At 42.1% G+C, this 19037-nt stretch overlaps 1 protein-coding gene across 1 annotated transcript in view; it reads left to right on the top strand.

The window, feature by feature from the left end:
- LOC126992141 (COP9 signalosome complex subunit 1-like) overlaps positions 1-18098 on the top strand; it is a 79224-nt gene extending 61126 nt beyond the window's left edge. Inside the window, exons 11-13 of the mRNA XM_050850798.1 lie at positions 5520-5703; positions 17652-17762; positions 18054-18098. Coding sequence (XP_050706755.1) covers positions 5520-5703; positions 17652-17762; positions 18054-18098 — 340 coding nt within the window. The remainder of the gene's footprint in view (positions 1-5519; positions 5704-17651; positions 17763-18053) is intronic.
- Positions 18099-19037: the final 939 nt, after the last annotated feature.

Here is a 19037-nt window from a genome sequence, read left to right as displayed (position 1 = left end):
GGTTACAAATTAGTTGTAAGGATGTTCTTTAAATTTGGCTATATACATCTGGGGATGAGTATTTATCACCTTTTACACATGTAGGAATATTATTTGATTTATATATACTTTTATTCAGATACTTCCAATGCCCACCAGGAATGGTATTAAAACAAAACAAAAAAAGCTGTTTCAGCAGATCGCTGCCTACGGTATGACATGCTCTACAAATCTAAACAACCAGTCAAATACTAGTGTATTTCTCTCGGCTTCACGAGTCATCAAATCCCTAACAAGAATAGGAACACTAGCAAGATTTTGTGCATCTTGCAATATGGAGGGGAAGAAAGTGGTGCATATTTCTGCCTCAGTCCAGTCTTGATTGTGATCAAACACAAACACTTCATTATTTGATGTCCTTCAGTTACTAGGAGTGGATGCCAGACTTGGCTGGTGTTCGGAACCCATGACTTCTCCACATAATTGTCATTGACACTGAAGTCTATTTCTCTTTTTGGTAATATTCCCTCTGGAGTTCTTCCCCCACCCATTATATTCAAACAGCACTGGGTCTGTATTTTCTGGTGTTGGTCCTCCATTCTCCCACTCTATGAAATGCATGGAGCAGATGGCATGACTATGAGTGGCTCTCCACTCCATTTGCACTCTGTTACCAAATTCTTTTTTCACTCTGGTTCTTTTTTGGCAGATGGGAACTTTGCCCAGCCTCTGGCAGCACTCGCATCTTTCTTTCTTGTTCTCTTTCTTGAGTTCGATTTGCAGTCAGCCACAGAACACATAAAGTGTGTCATATCGAATGCTGTCAAAGTGTATTGACAAACGGTCATACGTCTGGCATCCAGGAGTTCTTAAGCCCAGACCAGTGCCTAGACCACATTCTGTATCCTTTTACAGCAGATTTATCTGTTGATTTAGTTTTAAAGCTAAATTTATGACTACAATGGAGAGTTTATATAAGGAAGAATACTAATATAGCTCCTCAGTGGTACTGATTGTTATTTTCTGTATATCTAACAGATTCTACCATTGGTTATAATGGTTAGTAATTGTGAAATATAAGCAGTTTTACACATATTATCTATAAATAACAATACACTTGACCCTCGATTTAACGGACCCCCATTTAATGGATTTCGGATTTAATCATTAGATTACGGCGATCGTATATATAAGTGCGCTACCACACGCCCCACCCATACGGGGATCATATATATAGTCATCACACTCTACGCTCCCTACGTTTCAAATATACTGCCGGTTCTTTACTCAGAAGAATGGTGGAAGCATCTGGCATCCGTACACACTCTCATTCGTCTCCAGCGCACACCCTACCGAAGGCCACAGATCATTTTTCACTTTTGTTCGGAATACATCTGTCGTGTCTTGTGACGCGTCAAGCAGTTCCTCTGCTCCAGGCGGAAGTAGAGCGCGGGCGAATCAACGTGACAGTGACTGATGACTGCTATGGTAGTGACATTGACAGAGGAGGGAGGGGCAAGTAGGTAGGTAGAGAGAGAGTGAGAGCGAGTGGGGTGCTTCCACGCGACACGTCACGGCCACGAGAAAATGCGCACTATTTTCGGCTGTCATAACTTTTTTATTAGGAGAGAAGTTTTATTACACCATCATATATACTAGATGAATATACAATTATTGGAAAGAAGAAAGACAACATTTCCACCTCTTTTAAATGCCTAAATTTTCCCCGTGCACAGCATCCAGAGAAATATATCACCACCCGTACTCTAAGGGTTAACGGACCACAAAATCTCAACGGACAAATACCCAGCATTGGACATTCTGTCCGTTGCTGGGTAGATTTGTCCGTTGTGACACTGGCTTTAGGAACGTCAGAACCCTAAAATAACAATAAACACATGCAGTGCATGCATGCAGACAGCCCCAGCGCCGGGCGAATAACTGATGGGTGGCTGATGATGGTAATGGCGATGATGAGCGTCGGCCACCTGAACGGCATCCCCATCGGGACCCGCGAGTGTGTGGCTGTGTTTATTATGGGTTTGGGCTTCTCATCCTCCACATGTTGCACGGGACCCCTTTCCTCTCTTCCATTGCTTCTTTTTGAAAAAGAAGAGATGGAAGAAAAGAAAGAAGTCCTGTGCAACATGTGGAAAACAAGAATTAGCAAATTGAGGAGCCTTGGCCCACAATAAACACAGCCACACACACACGGGCCCCAACGAAAACGGCGCCGATGCGGGGGCCACGCCGCTGACACCCATCATCATCACCACCATCATCAGCGGCCTGTCAGCTGCTCAAGCCCAGCCACACATGCGCCTGGCCGCCCAGATCATAAAAAAAATTGTTCCGAGCTAGAAGGGAGGCTGGTTAGATTTGTCCGGTGTGACACCGGCTTTAGAAACGTCAAAACCGTATTTTCAAGCAACAAACCACCATTCCCCCCTTTTAATCCATTAAATCGAGGGCCGAGTGTACTCTAGACATACATCAAAGGGGTACTGAAGTCAAAAAGGAAACAAATAATATAAAAAAGCATTCGCATTTATGACCAGATTTTCAGGATATGTTCAGAATATGATTTCCTTCATGTGTATGCATATAAATGTTTTACATGCATGACACCATGACGTCATGCAGATTTATTTAAAATGCTCTACTGGCCTTATTATATGTCATTAAGAAACATGTTGATGCATGTGAATATGTATATGTTCTATAAATTGACGTTGGGATTGTTTTTTTTGCAAACTTCCCTATACGTTATGAACTGTCCTGTGTGCATGGCGTAGCATGTCATGACGCCACGCCAATATGCCGATTTTGCACATTTACTTCCTCCTAATATGTATTATATTCACTTTTAAAAAACATTTCTACATTTAATTGTCCCCTCATTATCAATATACACACCAAGTTTCAAGTTTTATATATATATATATATATATATATATATATATATATATATATATATATATATATATATATATATATATATATATATATATATATATATATATATTAGAGAGAGAGAGAGATACATGAATATTTCTATTTCAAAAATCATGTTTTCGAGTAATGGCACTTCTTTGTTTGGAAAGCCCTGCATCATTCATTCTTTCTTTCTTGATTTAGATTATGTTTACATACATTACTGATGAACACATAGTGATAATGCACAATAAGTCATGTAATTATTTCAGTATTTACTACTAATTATTGCAAGGTATTCATCATGGGGTGGCGTTGTCGGACACCTGGAATTTTCTAGTTTTGCGCCTTTGCCGGTAAATTGACTTTACCTCACTGCTGGGGATCATCAGAATGTCACTTCATTGGAAAGGGGTTCATTGCTTCATTTATTTGTCCCCTCATTATCAATAAACACCAAGTGCCATTTACTCGCAAACATGATTTTTTAATTAAATAAAAATATTCATAAAAAATCCAAAATAAAACACATTTACTTGAAACTTGGTGTGTTTATTGATAATGAGGGGACAAATAAATGTAGAGACGATTTAAAAAAAAAACTGAATGTAATACATATTAGGAGGAAGTAAATGTGCAAATTTGGCATACGGTAAATATTGAAATAATTACATGACTGATGTGGCGCATTATCACAATGTATTCATGTGTAACACAGTGATAATTCACATAATGCAAAAATAATCCAAATCAGGAAAGAAAGAATGACTGATACAGGGCTTTCCGAACTTTGAAGTGCCATTACTCGCAAGCATGCTTTTTTACAAAAGAATATTTTTTTTAAAAATCTGAAATAAAATATATTTACTTGAAACTGGCATTTTTGTTGATAATGATGGGGCAAATAAATTTAGAAATAAACCTCTTTCCAGCGACTTTAAATGGCTGCCCGCAGGCGGTATTGCAATTTTGTACCAATTTATTTTATTCCTAGTGCTTATAAATTGTTTTACTTCACAAATCTGCATGAATTGAAAAATAAAATAAAATAAGATTTTTTCTTGAATCTGACCTCAGTACCCCCTTAACCCTTACATTACAGCAATCATATATATAAGTGCGCTGCCACACACACCACCCGTACGGGGATCATATATATAATCATCACACTCTATGCTCCCTACGTTTCAAATATACCGCCAGTTCTTGACTCAGAAGAATGGTGGAGGCATCTGGCATCTGTACACACTCATTCGTCTCAGCGCGCGCCCTACCGAAGGCCACAGATCATTTTCTACTTTTGTTCAGAATACATCTGTCATGTCTCGTGACACGTCAAGCAGTTCCTCTGCTCCGGGCGGAAGTAGAGTGCGGGCGAATCAAAGTGACAGTGACTCTGATGACTGCTATGGTAGTGACATTGAGAGAAGAGGGAGAAGCAAGTAGGTAGGTAGAGAGAGAGAGAGACAGAAAGAGTGAAAGTGAGTGGGGTGCTTCCACGTGACGTGTCACAGCCCCGAGAAAATGCGCAATATTTTTGGCTGTCATGACTTATTTATTATTATTATGAGAGAAGTTTTATTACACCACCATATATACTAGATGAATATACAATTATTGCAAAGAAGAAAGACACCATTTCCACCTCTTTTAAATGTCTAAATTTTCCCCGTGCACACCATCCAGAGAAATATATCGCCACCCGTACTCCAAGGGTTAAGTATTACGTGGTTCTCAGATGGCAAAATTGTCCTGCATATATGAGTTAATAGGTAAAACATAGACCTTCTGTTCCTTTGTCCATGCAGTCTCTGTATGATGAACCACTTGTATCCAAGCATTCTGCAAAGTCCACAAAAGGAAACTAGAAATTTTAAATTTAGGAAGTATGTAGCATCTTATGCCTTAACCTTTCATTCCTTCTTAATCAGACTCATTGGTAAACTATGGAACAGCCTTGCTTCAGTGTGTGCAAGTTTTTAAACTTTGAATATATTGGATTTTGTTATTTTGGATGTGGTCTCCTATTTCAGTTTATAGTGGGTTTACTGTACTAAAGGCTACAAACATTTTTTGTATAATGTTCAGTGTTCATATAGAGGCTTTTAAATTGGAGGAAACTATACAGGAAATCTCTTTGCTATCTAGTGTGTTGAAAACCTGACTTTTATAGAGTATAGAGTTTAGTTTGTGCACTGATAATGGCACTGTGAAATGGCCCCATAGTGTCAGTGTAAGGAAGTTGCCAGAGCTAGTGTGAAGGCCTTGGGTGACAGCACTTTGGTAGTGTGGCACATTTCACCAGGTATCTGTCCCATCTAACTTAAGAGGCACAAGGATACAAAGCACTAAGAAATTTGCAAAGTGCCTTTTACCCTGTAACTTAAATTATTATATACACAGTTACTAGAATTGTTTCCAACTTAATCACTCATGAAGAAAATGAGTTTTGAGGAGGATATGATTTAGACTTTGTTCATATTTAGTGATGGACAAAAAAATTTATGTTGAACTTTTGGTAAGTATGTGAGGTGTTTAGGGCAATTTCTTAAGAAATTGTTCTGCTCTATTTACAATTGTAGCAATTTAACTTATTTTTGTTGCAGCCCTTACATGAGTGCTGACTTAGAAAAGATGGCAGCTGCTTTCAACACAACCATATCTGCATTAGAAGATGAACTAATGGCCTTAATTCTAGATGGGCAAATCCAGGCTCGGATAGACTCTCATAATAAGGTAAAGTGTTTTTATGTTTTGTATGTGTTTGTAAACCTACTATGCATTTCAGCGGCAGACAAACGGTGTTTTTTGCAGATATCTCCTAAACTAATCGTTGGATGAGTATGATATTTCAGCACACTACCTTGAACATCCGTTCGTAATTTTTGGTTAACATACCATATTGCTATATGTGTTATGTGAGGAGTTTACTGAGTGATATTACGCCTAATCCAGTCATCATATCAAAGGTGTTACACAGAATCGGACGAGTGTGGGGTACTCGTCTAACCCCTCCACCACCACCACCACCACCCTGAAGAACCCCCAGACCACTCCTTCTCTACCCCAGTATCACATGACCCTCTTCCCCCCCCCCCCTACTCACACCATCAGCCTTCCACCTGTGATTTTTTTCCCTATTGTAATTACATACGTATAGGTATAATAGTTACATACGTCAGTATGTACATACATATCATACATTAATAATATTATCTAATACAATTGCTGGTATATGTGGACATGAAAACCAGACTGGGTCAAACGACCGTTAAAGCAATAGCTAATTCCGCTGTTAATGGCCGTATAGCCTCTCTCTCTCTCTCTCTCTCTCTCTCTCTCTCTCTCTCTCTCTCTCTCTCTCTCTCTCTGACTTTTACGCATTATACACATATGTATAGATTAAGAAAAATATATGCAGTTTATAATTTTTTGATAACATGAATATACAACAAACAAGTCAACAAAATAATATTATATATAAACTGGACCACTTTTTATGATCAATAGGCAGACAGTACGCAATAAGAGTATCAACTTTTCCTAACAGTAGAAGGTCCAAGTCACAGGTAATTCCAGCACATCATGTTCACGTGGTTGACCATAACGACTGCAAACATGGCTCTCCTATATACTACACGTAAACGTGCTGTTGTACAGTAATTATCAACGTGAACCACTTCTTGCCTTCATGAAATTGTACCATACTCTTAGGAAATAATCATATCTATACATACACACTTACAGAACATTATAATGTATAAATACAGTAGTGGGAGAAGTAGGGAGGGACACAGGAGTGAGGGAGGCGAGAAGCAAGGAAGAGGAGAGGAGGGATAAAGAGGCGGGGGGACTTCGAGACGGGGAGACGTAGTAGTGGTTAGGAATGGTTTGGGTGGGTGTGTGGGGGGGGGGCACACTTTCATTCGAATGCGTGAACATGACTCGTCGGCTTTGTGTTATTTTTCACGAGTAAACTCCTCACATAACATATATAGCAATGTGGTATGTTAACCAAAAATTACGAACGGATGTTCAAGGTAGTGTGTTGAAATATCATACTCATCCAACGATTCGTTTAGGAGATATCTGCAAAAAACACCGTTTGTCCACCGCTGAAATGCATAGTAGTTGTCAGTTACAGAAAAACTAGCTCATGGGGTTCTGTCTCCCTGTCTCAGGTGGTCAGACTTAGCTATAGATTCATTTATAAATTTGGGCTGAATGATCTTCCTCTCCAGGCCATTCCACAGTTCAGTTCATCTGTATCGAAAACTATTTTACTTATTATTTTTCACACCTTTTGTTGGGTTGTTGATGGCTCCAATGTTCGACACAATTCCGAACGCCACCACCTAACCAACAAGGTGGGTTGGCCGCGCGACCTCGGGCAGTGGCGGCCCATCCACGGTAAAGCACAGACGTGGATTGCTGGCTTTCCTTCCTGACCGAAACACCCTACACCTCTTCTTCTCCAGTTTCTTCTCATGTCTTTTTCTTGTTTTTCCATCCCATGGAAATTTATCTTCGTCACTTTTTTATACAATTAACCCTTACTATTTGCAGGGTATATGTACTGAATCCCCCCATGAATAAGGTAATTCCGTGTATCACGGATTTTTTAATTGTATCGTATCGCGGATTTTTCGATATATTGCGGGATTTTGTGGTTTATAGGTATTTTTATATATTTATTATTTCAAATATTTTTGTGGTAAAATAAGCATTTTCTAGCCTAATAAATGAAAACAACATAAATCAACGTAAGTCGGAACACACCTAAATAAGAACCTATGTCACCCACCTAATTTTTATTTTTCCGTCGCGACCTATTGCACCGTTAGTCTTTTCCCTGGTTCACTCCTCCCCACTTCCTTTCTTTCTTCTTTTCCTTTCCCTCCCTCCCAGTTTTTCTCTTTTAATCTCTTTCCTTCCCACTCACACTTTTTCTCTCTCCCTTTTTACCTCACTTTTACCTGACCCTTCCTACCCCTCTCTTCTTTTCCTGTCCCATTTCCTCCACTCATTTCCCTTGTTTCCTCCTTTCTCACACCCTCTTATATTTAGCCTTATCTCTCACTCTATCACTCGATCTTCCTCCCTTTCTCCTTCCCCATTAGGGATTTTCACCACAAATTTACATTATTTTATTAATATTCTGTATTTATTTTGATGCGATTTTTCATTATTCTATTTGTGTTTTTGTATATATTTTTTATACAAATTTACGTTATTTTAGTACATTGCTTATGTATTTTCATTCAAATTTACATTATTTTATATTGTATTTTGTATATGTATTTCCTTACAAATTTACCTAATTTTATGTGTATTTGTATATTTATTTTCATAAAAATTTAAAAGATATTTTGTATTTTTTTGTATATAATTTGATACAAATTTAGGGTGCTGTAATATTTTGAATATCTATTTTCACATACAAATTCACATTCTTTTATTGATATTTTGTTTATTTATTTAGGCCTTTAATTTCACATTAACAATGTGTATTTTTGTATAATATATATTTTATACGTATTTGTCATTTCATGTGTATTTTTGTATATATATTCCTATAGAAATCAACGTTATTTTATGTGTATTCGTATATATTTTAAAACAAATTTACTGCCCCATATTATTATTTGCGTATTTTTTCCATTAATTTACCTTATTATGTGCATTTTGTATATTAATTTTAATACTAAAATTTAATTATTCTATATTTTTTATGTATGTATTTTTTTTTAAATATGCTTTATTTTATGGGTATTTTGCATATTTGTTTTCATACAAATTTAAATTATTTTATTGATATTCATTGTACTTATTTTGATACGGTTTTACATTATTCTATGTGTATTTTGTATATATATTTTATACGAAATATACGTTATTTTAGCAGTATTTGTTTTTCATTCTACAAATTTACATAATTTTTGTGTATTTTGTACATATATTAAAATCCACCAATTAACTAGTATATGTGTATTACAAATACACATTCTTTTTATTATTATTTTGTTTATTTATTTTGATACGAATTTGTATTTATTTAATGTGTATTTTATGCATTTTTTATATGTATTTACTTAATTTTATGTATTTTGTATATCTATTTTTATAGAAATCTACGTTATTTTTTGTATTCGTATATATATTTTGAAACAAATTTACATTGTTTTATATGTTTTTTATATTTCAATATAGAATTTACCTTATTGTATAGGTTTTATATATTTATTTAATATAAATTAAATTTTTTAATGTATTTGGGCGTTCTGTATTGTCTCGTCTCCGCCAGTTATTCTCCCCCGCACAATTGCTATCCATATACAGGGGCATTGTCCGCCCTCGTATGGAGTATGCATCTAACGTGTGGGGGGCTCCACTCACACAGCTCTCTTGGACAGAGTGGAGTCTAAGACTCTTCGTCTCTTCAGCTCTCCTCCTCTTATTGATAGTTTTCTACCTCTTAATTTCCACCGGCATGCTGCTTCTCTTTCTATCTTCTATCAATATTTTCACGCTGACTGCTCTTCTGAACTTGCTAACTGCATGCCTTCCCCCTCTCGCAGCCCCACTGCACGCGACTTTCTACTCATGCTCATCCCTATACTGTCCAAACCCCTTAATGAAGAGTTAACCAGCATCTTCACTCTTTCATCCCTCACGCTGGTAAACTCTGGAACAATCTTCCTTCTTCTGTATCTCCTCCTGCCTACGACTTGAACTCTTTCAAGAGAAGGTTATCTGGACACCTCTCCTCCCGAAACTGACCACTCATTCAGCCACCTCTTTAGAATCTTTTTGTGAGCAGCGAGCAGCGGGCTTTTTTTTTATTATTGTTTACTTTTTTACTATTGCCCTTGAGTTGTCTCCTTTGTTGTAAAAAAAAATCATTATGCTCTCTTTTTCCTCTTAGTGTGTCTTACTTTCACTCTTCTAATTAAGTTCCATGTTGAGTTGTTCACATGTCTGTTCTTTTGTTCGACTGACACGTCTCCATTTTTCGTTCCGACCATTACTTTCTTGTTTCCTAACCTTTCTGACTTTTTAAATCTATTATTCATTTTGAGTTGCTTTCATATTTGTTTTTTTTCATTTATTTAACAATTTCAATATTTCCTTCTTATTGTTCTTTCTCCTTCCTCTTATTTCCTTAATCATTTTCCCTTCACTCCTTCACCTTTTCCTTCAAGTTGCGTGAATATTCTTTATTTGGCTCGCTTCAGTGTTCGTCACCACTCTTCCTTTTCTTCTTGGCATATTCCTTCTCTCCTTTACTCTTCCGCTTTCTTTTCTTTCCCTTGAGCGCTTTTGAGAGAGAGAGAGAGAGAGAGAGAGAGAGAGTTTAACAAATCGTGTGCAAAAAAAGAACGAAATCGTTCGAATAATCATGTTCTCGAGCGCAGCATTTCCATTTGTTTCAATACACTTAGTTTTGCAGATTCGATTCTTTTTACTTACTGTCTTTTCCCTCCTCATCCTCGTCCTCTTCTTAACTTTCTTCCTCACTTTTTTCTTCACATTTTGCCTTGTTTATCTTTTTATCGCCGTTGCCCTTCTCTTTTCTCTGCTTGTCTCTGTGTTTATCTGTTCACGGTTTTGGCTTTTATTTTTATCATTGTTATTCCATTCTCTTCTTCCCAATGTTTTGTGTTTTATATTTTTTGTCGTTTTTCTTTTTTCCTAATACCTTCTCAACTTCTCACTAACTTAACTGTTTTGTGTTCATACTTCAGTTCTTTCCCTAATTAGTTTTTTTTTCTTTCAAGTTTAATCTCATTTCTTATCAGTAGCATTCTTTTTCTTCTTGTCCCTTTCTTCCTGTTCTTTTTTCTTCTTTCCACTTAAATTATTCCTTCTTTTTCACTCCTTCATCTTCTCCTTATTTTTCTCACCGTTCTTGTTCTCTTCCCTCTTCCTTTTTATCTCTTTTGCCTTTCGCATGTTTGCTGCTCCGCCTCTCCTTCTTTTTCTCTTTCTCCTTAATTAGTTAATGTCCGCATGACAGGTGGAGTGAGGTGTGGGTGCAGTAAGGTGACAGGTTACTGGTGCGTGCCTAGTACCACCGGTAAAACGAGGAGCAAGCCTCCACCTGTGCCCCTGAAACTACACCTCACCCATCGTGGGTATTAGGTGGGATTCTGGGGCTGCCTGTGTAGGCCACTCGTCCTCTTCCAGTCTCCCTGTATTTCTATGTTCTTATGTTCTTTTGTAATGAAGTCATTTTCCCCCACAGCTTAGGTTACCACTTACCAGTAGTGTAAGTTAAGGGTAGTAATTTCCTCTTATTTCTCTCTTTACTGTAAAATTTCCATGGCCCTTTCTTCCTTAAAGGTACATGGTGTTCTCTTCTAACTATTTCCTGCCGGCACGTTGCCGGAGGGAGAGTTGGGTGGGGAGGAGCCTTCATATTTTCTGTCCAGTCCTACCACACGTAGATTACTAGTAGTAGCGGTAGTAAACAAACACCCTCGCCATAGACCGATAGGTCTTCTGGTGTCTGTTCTTCCTATATATTCCTATGTATTCCTTCTCCTCCTTTTCCCGTTCCTCCAATTTCTCCTTTCTTCTCTGCCAACCTCCATAATTTCTCATTAATTTTCTTCCTCTTCCTTCTACTCCACTTCTTTCTTCTCCTTTCCTCCCTTTCCTTCTTTATTTTCTCCGTCCCTCCTTTTCTTACATAATTTTTGTTTCAGTACATAAATTTTAAAGTAACTAAAAACATATTTATTCTCTCTCTCTCTCTCTCTCTCTCTCTCTCTCTCTCTCTCTCTCTCTCTCTCTCTCTCTCTCTCTCTCTCTCTCTCTCTCTCTCTCTCTCTCTCTCTCTCTCTCTCTCTCTCTCTCTCTCTCTCTCTCTCTCTCTCTCGCTGTCTCTTGCTCTCTCTCTCTCTCTCTCTCTCTCTCTCTCTATCTCTCTCTCTCTCTCTCTCTCTCTCTCTTCATCCTTTCCTCACTCCCTCCAACTTCTCTCCTCTTTTCCATTTTCTCCTTCTCTCCTCCTTCACCTTCACACCTTCTCTTACCTCCCTCCGTCTCTTCAGCCCTCTCTTCACCTGCCTTTTTCCTTCGTCAGCCACATTAACTCCACCCCTCCTCCCCCCTCCTCCTCCTGCTCCTCCTCTTTACCCTCTTCTTTTTCTTTCCGCCTCTTTGGTTCTTTTCTTTCTTGCCTCAGTTCCTCTTCCCACGGTATTATGAGCCCTTAACACCACGGCTTCAGTGAGGAACAAGAGGAGGTGGAGGAGGAGGAGGAGGAGATGAGGGAAACATGAAATGAAAAGGAAAAGAAACGAGGAAGAGGTAGTGAAGGAGTAACGGAGAAAAAGGGGGTGGAAGAGGAGGATAAAGACGTAACAAGGGCGAAAACAGGAGATTCAGTGGGTAGGAAAGGAAATATAGGAGGGAAAGGAGGAGGAAGAGGGGGGGTAAAAAGGAAGAATGAGAGAATCATGGAGATAATGGTGTTTTCGCGGAAGAGGTGAAGAAGGAAAAGGAAGAGGAGGAGGAGGAATACATAGGAATACATAGGAAGAACAGACAACAGAAGACCTATCGGTCTATGACGAGGGTGTCTGTTTACTACCGCTACTACTAGTAATCTACGTGTGGTAGGACAGGACAGAATAGATGAAGGCTCCTCCCCACCCACCTCTCCCTCCGGCAACATGCCGGCAGGAAATAGTTAGCCTTTAAGGAAGAAAGGGCCATGGAAATTTTACAGTAAAGAAAGAAATAAGAGGAAATTACTACCCTTAACTTACATTACTGGTAACCTAAGCTGTGGGGGAAAATGACTTCATTACATAAGAACGTAAGAACATAGAAACACAATGAGACTGGAAGACGCCGAGTGGCCTAAACAGGGCAGCCTCAGGATCCCCCCTAATACTCACGATGGGTGAGGTGTAGTTTCAGGGGCACAGGTGGAGGCTTGATCCTCGTTTTACCGGCGGTACTAGGCACGGCACCATTAACCTGTCACCTTACTGCATCCACACCTCACTCCACCTGTCATGCGGACATTAACTGTTGCTTTACTCTATTATTAACTTACGCTACTTGCAATCTAGGTTTTGGGGGAGAATAATATGGATTTAGGTTGATGTCTTGCTGCAATCTGTCTGAAAACATGCGAAGAAGGGTCAGTATAATCTTATATCCCTGAGGAGGAGATAAGGTGGAAAGATACATATTTTAAAACGATATTGTGTGTCTGGGTGGCTATTCAGGTTACGAGAGAGAGAGAGAGAGAGAGAGAGAGAGAGAGAGAGAGAGAGAGAGAGAGAGAGATTAATATACAAAGCACTTGATTACTCTTTTCCCTCTTGTCTTATTTTTCTGTTTATTATATTCCCGAAGTATCCGAGAACAGGGAATTCGTCAGCATACTTCGACTGACAATTTCGTTCTTTTCTTTATATCTTTATCGCATCTCCACCAACAGAGAATGAGTCACTGATCGTCTTAACAGTTTAACTTTATCTGTTCTTTTTTCTGTGTGAGTGTCAGTCCTCTTGTTTTCATCTCTCCGATAAACTTTTTACACATTATTAAGCCCAATTCAATATCTGCACATTTTCCCCCTGGAGAATTTTATCTATTTCTTCTTTTGATTTCTTTAAAATGTCTTCGTATACGCATTTCACTTTCCTTTTGCGTAAGTTTCCCGTTTTTTTTCACATATTTTCATTTGTCGAAGTTTCAGAAATCGAGTCAGTCCTAACATTACCAATCTTTTTACAAATTCTCATTTTATAACTTTAAATCGGTCATTATATTGTTCATCTTTATATCATTTCCACAAAGTTAAGAATCATTGGTCAGAATGACAGTTCAATTCTATATACGCACATTTTTCCTCAATGATATCTTAATGTTTTCTCTTTGAATTTTATACGTTTTCTTGACAATTATTGCTCACACCTTTTCTGAAGTTCTTATTTTTCGATCATTTTCAATCATTCCGTTTTTTAAATATTTTTTCAGTCTTCTTCATTTTTCATATTTTTTTTTTTTTCAGTTTTATTTCAACCTTACGGGAGTCATTCTTTGTGTGATTGTGATTAATTCCTTTTTTCATTCGCTGTTTACGTTCTTCTGATACTCACGTCATCCATTTTTATGAGTTTCAGTATCCTTTTTTCGTACTCTTTCCATCGTTATCGCATTTCCACAAAAGAGAATAATTGATCACATTTGCTCTTTAATTTCATCCCAGCACAGTCTTCCCTTCTAGTTTCCACTTTTATTCCTTTTTTTTCACTTTTTACTTGGGCATTCTCGATTATATTTTCGAATCTTTCTGTTGCCTTTCAATTTTCCTCTGCTGTGTTTCATTTTTTTTCCTCGTTCACCTTTTCCCTCATTTGTCTATTTTTTTTATATTAGTCTTTTCTATCACTCCGTCACCTGTTTAACGGTCCATCTTTTTCTCATCAACCTTTTCATCAATCACGAAGTTTTCTTCTTTATTCACTATTTTGTATATTTTACCTTTCATATAATTTCTTCCCTTAAGCATCTTTTCAGTCATTCATTTGTTTCCACACATTTCTTTTCTCTTATTCTCTACTTATCATTAACCTTTTATTTGTCAAACACTTTTTTTATCGTTCTCACTTTTTCTCTTTCACAAGTTTTTCTTCGTCCACTCTTTTTATCACGAACGTTTCTTGACATTCACCGTTTGATCATTTAGATTTAAAATCTCTTGTTAACGTCCACTTTTTTCCACACTTTTAGAGAGACAAGTGAAAAAGAAACACATATGATCTGCGTCTCATTAAGAGTGTTTGAAAAAAAAAAAAAAAAAAAAACGTCATAACCAGATAACTTGATTTCCATTCTCTTTCCGTTTATATCGCTCTGCCTGGCTAGGGACTCTATGTATGTATGTATGTATGTATGTATGTTTGTATGAACGTTTATGTATTCACGTGACTGGGTGATGGAGTGGAAAGGTACACACTGATGAAAGTACTGTACACACGACCTTAAAATTTGTACATAGTTAGTTGGTGTGTGTGTGTGTGTGTGTGTGTGTGTAGCGTGATCAAGAGAGCAGGAAAGAGCAACACATTTTACACCTGCAAACACACCGCACCAACACACCGCCGTGACACACCCACCGCAACACCCCCGCCGCAACACACCGCACCAATACACCGCCGCAACACACCCGCATCAACAAACCGCCGCAACACACCGCACCAACACACCGCCGCAACACACCCACCGCAACACACACCCGCACCAACACACCGCCGCAACACACACCCGCACCAACACACCGCCGCAACACACCTGCACCAATACACCGCCGCAACACACCCGCATCAACACACCGCCGCAACACACACCCGCACCAACACACCGCCGCAACACACCTGTACCCACACACCCCCGCAACACACACCCGCACCAACACCCCGCCCCAACACACCGGCACCAAGACACCGCCGCAACACACCCGCACCAACACACCGCCGCAACACACCCGCACCAACACACCGCCGCAACACACCCGCACCAACACACCGCCGCAACACACACCCGCACCAACACACCGCCGCAACACACACCCGCACCAACACACCGCCGCAACACACCCGCACCAATACACCGCCGCAACACACCCGCACCAACACACCGCCGCAACACACACCCGCACCAACACACCGCCGCAACACACCCGCACCAACACACCGCCGCAACACACCACCACACCGCACCAACCCACCGCCGCAACACACCCGCACCACCACACCGCGGCAACACACCCGCACAAACACACCGCCGCAACACACACCCTCACAAACACACCGCCCCAACACACCCGCACCAACACACCGCCGCAACACACCCGCACCAACACACCGCCGCAACACACCCGCACCAGCACACCGCCGCAACACACCTCCACAAACACACCCCCGCAACACACCCGCATCAACACACCGCCGCAACACACACCAGCACCAACACACAAACGCAACACACACTCGCACCAACACACCCCCCCCAACACACAGCAGCAACACACACCTGCACCAACACACACCATCACCAACACACACACGCACCAACACCCCCTAACCAACACACACCCACACACCACACACCGCCGCAACACACCACCGCAACACACACCGCACCACCAACACACACCCGCAACACACACCGCACCAACACACCACCACCAACACACCACCCGCACCAACACACACCACCAACACACACCCGCACCAACACACCACCGCAACACACCACCGCAAAAAACACCCCCACCAACACACCACCACAACACACCACCAACACACACCACCAACACAACACCAACACACCCGCACCAACACACCTCCGCAATACACCGCCGCAACACACACCAGCACCAACACACAAACGCAACACAGCACCGCAACACACACCCGCACCAACAAACCTCCGCAACACACACACGCACCAACACACCGCACCGCAACACACACCACCACAACACCCCGCACCAACACACCGCACCAACACACCGCACCAACACACCGCTGCAACACACCGCCGCACACACACCGCACCAACACACCGCCGCAACACACCGCACCCAGCACACCCGCACCAGCACACCCGCACCAACACACCGCCGCAACACACCCGCACCAACACACCCGCACCAACACACCGCACCAACACACACACAACACACCAACACACCGCACCAACACACCCGCACACACCCACACACACACCCGCACCAACACACCGCAACACACACCAACACACCGCACCAACACACCCGCAACACAACACACCGCCGCAACACACCCGCACCAACACACCCGCACCAACACACCGCCGCAACACACACCCGCACCAACACACCCGCACCAACACACCACCAACACACCGCCGCAACACACACCGCACCAACACACCCACACCAACACACCACCGCAACACACCCGCACCAACACACGCACCAACACACACACCCGCACCAACACACCCGCACCAACACACCCGCACCAACACACACCACACCAACACACCCCCCCCCCAACACACACCCGCACCAACACACCCGCACCAACACACACCCGCACCAACACACACCCGCACCAACCCACACCCGCAACACCACACCCGTACCAACACACCGCCGCAACACACCCGCACCAACACACACCCGCACCAACACACCTGCACCAACACACACACCAACACACACCGCACCAACACACACCTGCACCAAAACACACCCGCTCCAACACACACCAGCCCAAAAACACACCCGCACCAACACACACCCGCACCAACACCCTCGCACCAACACACACCCCCACCAACACACACCCGCACCAACGCACCGCCGCAACACACACCCGCACCAAAACACCGCACCAACACACCCGCACCAACACACCCGCACCAACACACACCCGCAACACCACACCAACACCCGCACCAACACACCGCACCAACACACCCACACCAACACACCGCCGCAACACACCCGCACCAACACACCTCCCCAACACCCCCGCACCCACACACCCCCGCAACCCACCACACCACCGCAACACACCCGCACCAACACACCGCCGCAACACACACCCGCACCCACACACCGCCGCAACACACCCGCACCAACACACTGCCGCAACACACACCCGCACCAACACACCGCCGCAACACAACCACCACAACACAACTCCACCACATCCCCGCAGACAACCAACACAACCAACGCACCGTTACGTCCCCCGCGCCTCGCTTCCCACACGCCCCGCCGTGGACTAGAGCTGAGGGCGGAGGGCGTGAGCGGGGGAAGTGCAGAAGGCGTGAGTGACGGAAGGGGAGGGTGAGGGTGAGGAGGAGGAGGAGGAGGAGGAGGATAGATCAAAGCATGTGGGCGTCGGAACCCTGAGTGGGCGATGACGGTGCCCTCGGGAGGAGGAGGAGGAGGAGGAGGAGGTAGTGTAGGATTTTATGGAGAAGGAGAAGGATGGCTTATAGGAGACGAAGGAGGAGGAAGAGGATAAGGGAGTGAAGGATGCAGGGAAAGATGACCAAAAAACCAAAGAACCAAAGGCTATGCTCAAATCACCTCCCAACTCCTGTTTTCTTAAGAGCGTGACGCCAAGGACTCTGTTTCCATCTCTCGCAGCGACTGTTAACGATCCTTCTGCTGCTTTACTAGTTTGAGAGGCGTCATGAAGGCCACTCGTACCCCTGACGGCGATGGGGAGCACTAGACACGCCCCCAGGAGAACCCAGAGGCACCACGTTCTCGGCACGTCGCGCCCCAGCAGACGGTGAAGCCCCAGCAGGAGCATCGGGAGGCCTGGCGTTCCTTGGGTGGACGTCTGGGCCCGGCTCGGCTGGGGGTCGTTTTGGAGCTCGGCTGGAGCCTCTTCTGGGGGAAAGGAACGGGGATCAAGGGCACGCAACGGTGGGGAAAGGAAGGATTATTGTTTCAAAGACCAAGAAAGAGAAGACTATATATACATAAGGGTCTGAAAGAAAGAGAACGATTAGTGAAAAGAGAACGAAGAATGAATAGCGAATCAAATAGTAAAGAGAGAAGCGAAAAAGGAGAAGAAAATGATCCTTATGTTATGTTGATGTTTGGGAAGGAGTAGTAGTATTAGATCACACGGAGAAGAACAGAGAGTTAGCGTTGGAAATAGGAGAATGGAACGAAACACAAAGAAGGGAGCAATATAAACGTAAGAGGAAGATGGAAATATAACATCAAATCAGACAGACCAATAATAAAGATAGGGGAGTCAGAACACGGGAAGGAAGAGTAGAGGTAGCACACACAACAACAAGAACTCGAAGGAAGATCGGAGATAAAACACTAAGGCAGAGAAGGACAATATAAATGTAACGCAAAGGATATGTACGGAAGTAACAAAAAATCAGAAAAAAGGCAAAAAAGAAGGAAAAAGGATTCATAACAAGAGTAAGAAGAGCAGAAGTAACACACAAGGATGATGACCCGAAGTAAGACGAAAGCGATAAAACGCTCAGGGTGGAGAACAAAAGAGGATCAGGAGGGGTGGAAAGCGCGGAAGTGAAGTCAAACAAAGAGGATCAGAGGAACGAAGCGC

Source organism: Eriocheir sinensis, unplaced genomic scaffold (assembly GCF_024679095.1).
Source record: "Eriocheir sinensis breed Jianghai 21 unplaced genomic scaffold, ASM2467909v1 Scaffold407, whole genome shotgun sequence".
Taxonomy (NCBI): Eukaryota; Metazoa; Arthropoda; class Malacostraca; order Decapoda; family Varunidae; genus Eriocheir; species Eriocheir sinensis.
This window is presented reverse-complemented; position numbering and strand designations above follow the sequence as displayed.